A 10,172-nucleotide genomic window follows, 5' to 3' on the forward strand; every position below is an offset into this window, starting at 1 on the left:
AAGAAGAGAAAATGGAAGATGATAAACACTACTTCTCCACTAGACTCTAAATATTGTAGCTATAGTATTTACTATATTCTACAGTAAATATTATAGAGAGTATCGGATATATTTAATGATCTCAAAAACTTACTAAGTAATTAACTTTAAGCACCATAAGAGCATTTTTTGTACTAAAATATACTAATGAGGCAATTCCGTGTCTCACAAGTGGTAAAAGATGAACTTGTTTGCTTAAGAAAGAACTTGTGTGAATTTGGCTTTTCTAATTGAAGGAATCTCTTTTTGAATTTCAAAAGGCTGAATTGTTCACCTCTAGTAGTTATCATTGATATTTTCTCTCAAAAACATCAAACATTAAGGAAGTAGAGGTGAAGTTGATATTTTCTCTTAGCAACATCAAACATTAAGGAAGTAAGGGTGAAATTGTGAATCAAGGAGGTCGTGTATGCTCTAGCAAAAAAATATTGTACCAACAAAGGTCTGCTGGTGATCCTAGGAAATACAGGACATCAAAGAAATAGACTCTTCTTAGAAGAACAACCTCTAAGAGTCAAACAAGTAGAACCAAGAATTCAAGTCCATAAGCTTGTGTTAGAGGTAATAGATCTACCATAGGGCAACAATTGTACTACTAATCAAAGGATGCACTTTTGCATTGTGGGAGTGTTGTGGTGCTACACTTCTTGATCTCTCATTTTTTCCTTCATGAAAGCAAGAGCTCCATAGCAATCAAGGTTGCGGTTGGAAATTTCCACTCCATCATGTGTAGAGTAAGCAATTAGGTGGACTGAGTATTTTTTATTGCAATGTCAAAAGATTGTGGCAACAGACTGTATAATGTTGAGCAGAGCAGCATTTGGATGCAGTGGCTGAAGTTGCTCTATGGAATTTGATGGCATGGTACTATGGTGGTGACAATACTAAGTTCTGATTGTTGGCAGTGGTTTTACAACCAACAGTTTGTGAACCATGAGCCAATGCGGGCTTTGATACCATTCTCCATCCTTGGGATATTTTGTTTCTATAATTTTGTGGCGGAATATAATCTTCTACGGTTTGGTGCCGAGAGCCAAACCACATGATTAATTTGGTTAAGAGTGCTCTAGCTTGCATCTCTAAATCAAGCACCTTGAGTCCTCTTTGTGTTAGGGGTTGTATTACTGTTGACCATCGGACCTTGGCGCGTATAGAACCCATTGTGATGCCTGACCATAGGTAATTTTGCACTAAGGATCTTATTTGCTTGAAGATCTTACTCTCTATTCTTGCACTATGTGGAAGCTAAGATAACTTGGTTTATGATCATAACCCTTCCTACTAGTGAGAGTTTTTTGGAGCCCCATCTAATGAGCTGGGATGTGACTTGGCACAAGATCTTTGCTTCAGTTTCTGCTGGGGGCATATGAAATCTTATCAGGAATCCGAGGTATTGTACTGATGCTCCTGTTCTTACCCAATTGAGTCCTTGTTGTTCCCCCCCATTCACAGTTGCGGCTGTTTTGAGAGGCCCATATGTCTGATGTTTTATGCCAGTCGGTTTTGGCTCCTGCCCCCACCTAAGCTTGATAATTGCACATACTGTATGAGTTCAATAAAGGTACAAACCCTCATGTTTTAAAGTGTTCTCTGAATTAGTAATTTGTTTTCTTCTTATTACTTGTATGTGATATGTCTAATTCAAGCATATTTTACTTTATAGAGCTACTGTTGTGCATCATCAAAAACAAATTGTGAACAGTGAGCCTCCAATTGTATAAATACTTTAGCATTCATGTTTTGACTTTCTTTTTCCCTTATCATGACAATAATGCTTTTAATTGAGATCAGCAACTTATTCATTCATTTCTGTGTGTGTGCGTGTATATACATGTATATATATATATAATATATATATATATGTAAATATACTTTTGATATTATATAATTATTATAAAATACATTAATTTAAATTATAACACTATAAATTATTTATTAATTTGAATTTATAATATTATTTGATATTATTTTAACATATGCAAATAATGTTATTTGATTATTTGTTAAAAAAATCGAATAGGTTCTTATGATCACATAGATAACCCCATTCCAATTTAATCCTAGCTTAAAATACACAAAACATATCAACAATATGTGTACAAAAAAAGATCCTTACTGAACTGGAATAATACACATTTGATAAAGAATTATTTATATATACATATATACACACACACTCACAAATTACACAATAATTGATAATTTCTGATAATTATAATTATTGGATAATTTAAAATTTAAATAATATTTTCAATATTAAAATTAATTATCTAATTTATTTATAATATTGATAATATTATTTAAATTTTTTTAGAATAATATCAAATAATATTATATTTGATATCATTTGATTATTATTTGGTTGGAGTTCCTCCCATTATACATATGTCAAATATAAATATCAAATTACACATTTTACTGATAATGTAAATATACAATAAAATTTTGGTGCTTAAAAAAATCGAAAATATATGTAAAAAAAAATCAATTTTGTTTCAAAAATATTTTTAAAATACTCATTAAATGAAATTGCATTTTTTCAACCAAATCATAAATTTTTACATAAGCACATCACAGTTTAATGTATTGCATCTGTTATTTCAATGCATACATAGTTATACTTAAGTATACAAATATGTATTTCAAAATTTGATGTGTAAAATCTTAATAAAGAAAAATTGAATAAAATAAAGATAAAAAATATTAATATTAATCCAAATTCATGATTCCAAGGAAAATCATACTTATATGTATGTATATATATATATATATATCTTCATCATTTAGTTAATGAATAGATGAATGAATGAAAAGCCAGCCAGCAAGGCAGGCAGCCAGACCGCCAGTCAGCATCCCATCCACCTACCCAACAAACAAACAAAATGGAGCTCCAAAAGACAACAAAATATCTCCCGCCCCTTTCCGCGCTTTTCATCGGTATCTCCACGACGACCCCTCCCAAATATCACCACGTGTCCCTCACCCAGCCACGTGATACCGTCCAGCCCCGGAGGGGTCCTGTTCCCACCGGCTCCCCAGTTGTGTTCCCTCTCCGTTCCCTTGCGTTCTCTCCCACTCTCTTGCTTGTCTCGTCTCAAGGCTTACTGTTGTTGTTGTTGAATTTTGCTGCCCGTGATATTGCATTTTCCGATCTCGTAATGCTCGAAGAATCGCCCACCTTCTCCCCTTCTCTGCACCAATTTCGCCTCTCATCGTGTCCTCTCGGAATCAAGCTCTCTCGCTGAGCTGAGCTGAACGCATTGAATTGGAGTTGTGAGATTGGTGGGGGCGTTGCTAACTATTCGAGCTGTTTGCCGCTTCAAGGAGTGACGCCCTTACGTGATCATCTCTCTAGGATGGGCTCGGTTCTTGACCTGGTCGGTGCTTGAGCGGTGGTTTTCCAAGTGTTTCTGAATCGGTGTTTAGCGGATTTAGTTTTATTATTATCATTATTATTATTATTTATTAATTATATATATATATATATATATATATATAGGATGTAGTGTTAATTTTTGAGGGAATTTCGTTGGCAGGGGATTGGATAGGAGATCTTTTTCTGAGTAGAGGTGATTGATTTTGCTCCTGGCGGATTTCGAGAAGGAAAGAGTATGATCGGTGCGACATTTCGTGGCGTCTGTTTCGGTTTGCGTTGTGGGGTTTAGCTGGAGTGTGATACGGAGTTTTGAATTGTACCGCGCCCTTCGCTACTAGTACACCTTCGCAGTCCTCTGTTCCATGGTTTGTTTGGTCTGTTTTCAGTGTGGGAATTTCTCATGGTCTGGTGGTTAGGTCCGGTGGCGCAGGTTGTTCTCGAAATTTTCCATGGTTGTCTCTGTGAGTGGTACTCTGATGATTCCCTTTAGCTTCATTTGCTGCCACATTTGGTTTTGACTCTATCTTTGTGAGGACGGCCCTTAGTTTTAGGAAGTACTGTACGCTCAAGCTTCTCATACAAGTGCACACGTCGTGTAATCGATTTGTGTGTTAAAATCAAGTTGGCAGTTTGTGAAATTTCAATTTTCATTGTAAAAGGTGGAGCATACTTGAATCGTATTTTTAGTTAATATGGACGAAGGTCGCTGGTGGATGGCCTGTGAACCACACGTTCGTGTTGTACGGGATTTGGTGCGTTCCAAGGTTGAAGAGAGAGACGTCGAAGAGCCCTTGCACAAATGTGTTTCTTTATATATGGCTGACATCCACGATCATTCTCTTTTAGAGAACGCGAACGTTTTTCTTACCATTTCAGGTGATTTGCCTGTTTCATCGTGACCCATTACTTGCGTGTATCGAATGAAAGAGTGTCATCATTAGTATACTAGAGTATTGTACAATGCTTGTGATTCTGGATACACTTTGCAGGAGATCAAATTGAAAGCGCATTTTAAGTCTTGTGTTAAACGAGTGATTAATTGTAAAATACAAAAATTATGAATTCATAATTTTGGCTTTCAAAATTTTTAAATTTCAGGTGCAAGAGTCACAGGTATGGAGGCATCTTTCATGTGGCTGGGTGGATGGAGGCCATCATGCGCTTTGATGTTGGTGTATTCTCTAATGGGAGTGCAGCTACATGACCAGATTCGGAGTTTTAGAAACGGAATTAGCAAATTGGGGCGTTCAGAATCAGTGTTATCCGACAAGCAGATAGTCAACCTACGGAATGTTCAGAAACATGCTCGTGAAGAAGAGAAAAAACTGACCAAGAAATTAGCGACTATACAGATGAGCTTTTGGCGCCTCTTTCGTTGTTGCAGTTGAAAACACCTAGTATTGTGGCATCCTGGTCCCCTCGAGTGGCGACTCAAGTACTAGAAACTAGCCCGGTCAAGGAATGGTTGCCTCAAGGATCAGAATGACTTTGTTTATACTGAAGTGCCGTGCCGGATATCTTGCAGATGCTTGTTAGCGACAAAGATGTGCTTGCGGCAGTATTGCAGTTAGGGTCCTCAAGTAGGTCCAACAAGAGTGACTTACGAACTGTTCTTAAGCGTCGAATGTCTCGACTAAAGAAACTTCTGATTCAGGCCGACCAGCTTCGTTTACAAATACTTCATCAACTCTTTTTGGTACGACCCCTGTTCAATTTGCTCATTGCGCCATAGCTGCATTCGAATTGGCCTTCTCTATGCACGCAATGGGATTTTCAGATGAGAAAAGAAAACTTAAGGTGGCCTCCTCAAGCCTGTGTGTGAAGCCTTTGACTGGAAGGTCTTTACCTCCCAGATTATCTGGTAATTCTATGGCCTCTGATTCCTCTGTCACACCAGATGATATCCTTCCCAGAGAGTCAAGCTGTTTACGCAGTGCAGGGCCTGTGCAGTCCTCCAAAAACTCGCTTATTTGGTATCATCGAAGTACTTGCCAAATTTAACGTCAAATTTTTGGTTGAGATGCAGTGTCAGTTCTTTGTAGTCTTTAAGATCTCTACCAAAGCCTTGTAGGTGTAGAGGATTTTTTTCCACTTGAGAGTCGAATATGCCAATACGTACCAGCCAAATTGGGACAGGGAGAGTTGTCTCTTTCACCAGCTTCAGGGAGAAATCCTATAACAGTAGAGTAGGGATTTAAAAGAGGATCATGTCCGATTCTCTGGACTAACGTGAAGACAATTACACATCATGGACAGCTGCTTGAAGGGTTATGCTTCTAGTGCCAACAACCTCAATGCAACGTATCAGAATAAGTCTGGTGAGTGAGCTATGCACAGGATTCATGCTTTTTCTCAGAATAATCATGTTGATGAATTTGCGCCTACGGAATGAATAATTTAGTTGCTGAGAAGCAAGTTAAAAATGAAGACATGTTCAGGGCATGAGTATTACAATAGTGTTTAAAATCCCTTCCTTTGTCATGAATGTAGATTCCATCGTTCAGCGGATGATTTGAGAAATTGTTTGACGAAGTTGCACCTTGCGATAAGGTGGGTTCTTGTATCAAGAGATGCACTTTGAGAAGGGTTAGATTACCTCGCAACAAGAGGTTAATTCGGGATGAGATTAGATTAGCTTTCCGTCTATTTTCTCCCAACAGTTTTTACTGTGGGGTTTTGAGACCGTGAGGTTAAGCTTATATTTCACAAATTATTTGGGTTCTTGTTTTTGAGGTGGAGGATGTTGCAAAATTGCATCTGCTCACTGATCATTTGACGAAATAAATAAAAGAAATTTTTTCATCGCCTCGTCATTCTACAATTTCTGCGAGTGCTTTTTATATCCTTCTAAATCCGGAATACCCATGCCTCTCAACCGCAGTTGGCAACAACTCACTGAACTCAGGATTCTAACGGAAAGCTTAAACAGGAAGCATGATGATATTTGAGAATGCTACACCACTATAAAGAATGACAAAACATGTAATTTAATATTCACACTTTTATGTCGCTGAAAACTCACAAATTATACGCGGCAGTTCGGTACGACTGGGAATCGCGAATCCATTCTCATCTACCGCTTAAGCGCACACGAAAAACCGCACGATCTGATGCTCAGGGTATTAATTCAACAAACAATCAACTCGCCAGAATTTTGCCAGAATTAAGAAAATATTGACTAAAAAATTCTTATTCTACAATACTAAATATCTCACATATTACAGCTACCATCCCTCATGCTTCACAACACCTCTCTGCAAGCCCATAGGACTGGAGAGATTCTTAAGCATCTCGGCTGTAAAACTACTCTACACTGTAGAACCTGAGTAACTTGCTACTTACTCCTAATACTACACTGAGTCACAGACACTGAGGCTACCTGGGCAGGCGTCTTTAAACCACCTACGTCTGCACCAGGGAGTGCTTTTGTCCGCCAGCAGAAGCAGCAGGCAAATCGAGACTTCACTGCTTGCTTGAACTTCTTGTTGCTTCCATAGTAACAGTTTCCGCACGCCCACACTAGAAGAAACACTCCGATCGATCCCCCCACAAAAATAAGCAAAATCTTCCACCATGCAAATGGAGGTGGAGGAGGAGGTACGCAGTTACCACAGCAAACACGTTCAGCAAGATTCCTGGTGTCTGTTTTCGGGCATGTCACACCATCGGATGGCAGCGAGCTCGACGGGCAGACCGCTGCCACGGTCGACTGATTCTGCACCAACGAAATAAAGACAAGCTTAGACTACATAATTTCACGGCATGAATCCATGTATGTTAGCGACAGATTTTGAGCTATCCTGAAACACATAATGTAGTTCATGTACGTTTGTCAAGCCGATTCTCGTATGATCACGTTATCAAAACCGGTTACTGACGAACTTCAATTAGGTAGACGTGATAGAAATAATGATAAAACTGATGACATGGAGGTCATGATTGAAGAGGACTTCGAATGATATTTGAAGATTATTTTTATGATAGTAGCGGAATTGTTCAATTCTACCCGCATATCTCCACCTTCCAATTCCTCATATCCTTGTGAATGGCTATTTTATGAGAAGCCAAGTACCTGATAGCTGCAAACCAGGGTGAGGTTATTAGGAGGTTGAATGGTCCCTCGTCTTCTACTTGCAAGATCTGAAACCACCAATGCTCGCAACTGACCCTCCAGCTGGTTCAGGTACACATCGATTCCAGAAACTCCAACCAACCTTCCGTCCTTGTCAATCGCTAAAAAAAACACCATCACAGCCACGATTTAAGTCAACCTTTCCGTCGAACTTTGCTCCAGAAGACCATGAGACTGGAAGGTGGTGTTTGGAGAGAAGAGTTATGAATCCTATTTTACCTGGTGCAGTCACGGTAACGGCGTCAAGTGATTGCGCCACGCTCCTGTAAACATTGCTCCACGTCGGTTTCGAGTTGACAGCATCCTGGTGTGTCTGAGCCAAGAAGGAGAAATAACCTCTCAAGGCGTACAGAGGGTTCGCGGTAGCTGGTGCTTCCAAGACCTCAAATGATCCTTGCACACCGCACAAAACTGAGGGGAGGGTGGTGTTGATCAAGAACGGATCTGAGGTTGGATCTGAATCGGAGTTTACGGGGAGTTTGTACACAAGCAACTTAGTCTTGTTCTGCCTTATGACTGCGGTTGGAAATGTTGTTGTGTTCAACGGAATAAAATTGCCATTGCTGATGACAACCACCAACTGCAAGAGCAAGGATGTGATCATCAGGGCATATGAATGTTTCTACTTATCTACGGCCGTGGATTGAGGAAAACTGTGACATCTCCACTATGCAAGCATCAGATTTCTCAAATGAAGTTGACGAAGAACTTGACCACTTCCTCTCACGGGGATTGATGGTAGATGGATCACAAAACAGTGTCCCTTTTAAAAGAAATGATATGCTCTCGGCAAATAATCTTAAGTACCTTCAAAGAATTAGATCCGGTAGTTTTAAAACTGGAAACTGCCTTGATCACTCCGTCGTTGAGGTCCGATGGCCGTGGGTCGTCTGACCGTTTCAATCGTTTCACGCTATCCTTCAAGGGCATCAACTCCGAACGGGCACCGGAATCATCGTAATTCCCTACGTTTATAGCGGGCCCCAGAGGGCTAGCGCCGCTGCTGTTGAAAGGCCATACCTGCACGAAATCTCCTGGCGACAGAGTCTGGATCAGAGAAACCGCTAAGTCGATTCCAATGTCCAAGTAGGTAGTTCCGAGAGGCCGTTGGAATTCCCCGGTTACACTCGTGCCCATCATATTTCCAGTGTCCACGAGGATCATCAGCTGCTTCGATACCGAAATGGCATCCAAGAACCAAGGCCTCCAGCGGCTGTCAAAGGAGTTGCATCGCTCCTCTGTAGAGTCTCTTCCAGGAAATGCTCTCCAAGCGCCTGATACGGATCCAAAGTACACATAGGAGAAGTTGTCGGGGAAGGATATGGTCTTGAATGTGGAGTCCAGAGCCCGCTGTAGGCAAACGTCTCGGGTGATCTCGGTGGGAAGATTTTGGAAGTCCGTGTTCGGAGGAAGCCTGCACATGCAACATCATTAAGATTCGAATTTGGCCCATAGCTTTCGGACTGGAGATATTCAAAGAGTGGGCATCGACGCAGTTATTTTGTTCTCAGCCAGACCACTTAATGCAAAGGAGTCAAGCTGCTACATGACTCACGTTATGTAGGACTTCTTGTAATTCAGCATCATCTGCTGACAGCCTTGGCTGGCGTTGGATACTGAGTTGGATAGCGGACAATACTCATTGTTGTCCACTTTTGTGCAAAGGGAGTCTTGAAGATCTTCCTTCTGCGGACGGCACACCGCTCGGCTACAATCCGACTTACAAGAGCCAACCAAAACTGCAGTACGTGCCAAAACACATTTTAATCAACTGCACTACACCTGAAACATTCTTCGATCATGATCACTTCCATCGACAACAGAACGCATCTACAAGGTTAGTGCAACACTTCCTCGCCTTGCTGTTATGCCAGGCGTAGGGCATTGAAAGAAGGGGAAAACACTTACAGCAGTTGCCCTGGTTTGCCAGAGCAGCAGCAGCGATCGCCATGACCTCCTGTTCTTTCTGATCATTATACTTTGCACCATCGCCAACCGCGCAGACCATCACCAGCGGGCCTTTCGGGGTACAAACTAGACTAAAAATCGCTACGAGAAGCCAGACTAGCCGGGTCCTCATCGTAATAGGTAACTGGAACCTTGCTGCAAGTGTGTGTTACCGCCAAGTACAATTATCTGTCACTTCTTGCCAGGTGCCTGAGGGATTATCTTTGTTGTGATTTATACAAGGACTTGGGCCAGAGTAAGGTCAAATTGTCCACCTAACTTGAGACCCACGACAACGTTGGAATCATTCAGTTCAGCTGAGATTGAATCGTCAAACACAGCTTATTGAAAAGCCCAAATCATCGCCGACATCATCGCCCAAATCATCGTGTCCTGGGGATAGTCACTGCTGCCGACTACAAGTGTTGTTCCCGTTTGCTGCGATTGGCTCCGATGAACACTCGGCTCACTCATAAGCCACCTAAGTTTAGACTGGCGAGTCAGCTGGCTCAGTCGGCCTAGACAGTCGGTAGATACGTGGATAGTCAATGTCTGCAGAGGCCAATGCAGCTGCCTCTGAGAGGGTTCGGATGAAGATGGCCTGGAGCTTCTGTTTGTTGTTGTTGTTGTTGTTGTTGTTGTGTGTGTGTTTTGTTTTAACATATCCGCGGTACACCC

At 41.0% G+C, this 10,172-nt stretch overlaps 2 protein-coding genes across 5 annotated transcripts; one reads left to right on the forward strand and one right to left on the reverse strand.

Annotated features, from left to right (window-relative positions):
• Positions 1–3,164: 3,164 nt before the first annotated feature.
• Positions 3,165–6,217, forward strand: LOC112284887 (protein DOG1-like 3). Of its 4 annotated transcripts, none has more exons than XM_090252064.1 (4): positions 3,165–3,416; positions 3,576–4,291; positions 4,514–5,733; positions 5,906–6,217. In XM_090252064.1, the coding sequence occupies exons 2-3, from the start codon at positions 4,108–4,110 to the stop codon at positions 4,801–4,803; spliced, it is 474 nt and encodes a 157-aa protein (XP_090108190.1). In that variant the 5' UTR covers positions 3,165–3,416; positions 3,576–4,107; the 3' UTR covers positions 4,804–5,733; positions 5,906–6,217. The 4 variants fall into 4 exon arrangements, with proteins under 4 accessions (XP_090108190.1, XP_090108189.1, XP_090108192.1 ...); XM_090252066.1 differs by lacking the exon at positions 3,165–3,416 and having other exon boundaries at positions 3,535–4,291; positions 4,514–5,276; positions 5,672–5,733; XM_090252065.1 differs by lacking the exon at positions 3,165–3,416 and having other exon boundaries at positions 3,615–3,752; positions 4,075–4,291.
• Positions 6,218–6,381: 164 nt separating this feature from the next.
• LOC149988570 (uncharacterized) lies at positions 6,382–9,800 on the reverse strand. Its single transcript, XM_090252062.1, has 6 exons — positions 9,456–9,800; positions 9,103–9,286; positions 8,355–8,961; positions 7,767–8,127; positions 7,488–7,648; positions 6,382–7,130 (listed from the first exon to the last, which is right to left on the reverse strand). Exons 1-6 carry the CDS (start codon positions 9,625–9,627, stop codon positions 6,750–6,752), a joined length of 1,866 nt encoding a protein of 621 aa, XP_090108188.1. The 5' UTR covers positions 9,628–9,800; the 3' UTR covers positions 6,382–6,749.
• Positions 9,801–10,172: the final 372 nt, after the last annotated feature.

This window comes from Physcomitrium patens, chromosome 7, assembly GCF_059467195.1.
Source record: "Physcomitrium patens ecotype Gransden chromosome 7, ASM5946719v1, whole genome shotgun sequence".
NCBI classification, from domain to species: Eukaryota; Viridiplantae; Streptophyta; class Bryopsida; order Funariales; family Funariaceae; genus Physcomitrium; species Physcomitrium patens.

What these genes read in the sequence shown, in the direction of transcription:
- LOC149988570 (XM_090252062.1), bottom strand. Translation starts at nt 9,627, where the DNA reads ATGAGGACCCGGCTAGTCTGGCTTCTCGTAGCGATTTTTAGTCTAGTT. An exon ending in CCGGATCTAATTCTTTGAAG is followed by an intron (nt 8,128 to 8,354) that starts GTACTTAAGATT and finishes TTGCTCTTGCAG; the next exon opens with TTGGTGGTTGTCATCAGCAA. An exon ending in CCCTGGTTTGCAGCTATCAG is followed by an intron (nt 7,131 to 7,487) that starts GTACTTGGCTTC and finishes TCGTTGGTGCAG; the next exon opens with AATCAGTCGACCGTGGCAGC.
- LOC112284887 (XM_090252063.1), top strand. Translation starts at nt 4,108, where the DNA reads ATGGACGAAGGTCGCTGGTGGATGGCCTGTGAACCACACGTTCGTGTT. An exon ending in CGTTTTTCTTACCATTTCAG is followed by an intron (nt 4,292 to 4,513) that starts GTGATTTGCCTG and finishes TTTAAATTTCAG; the next exon opens with GTGCAAGAGTCACAGGTATG.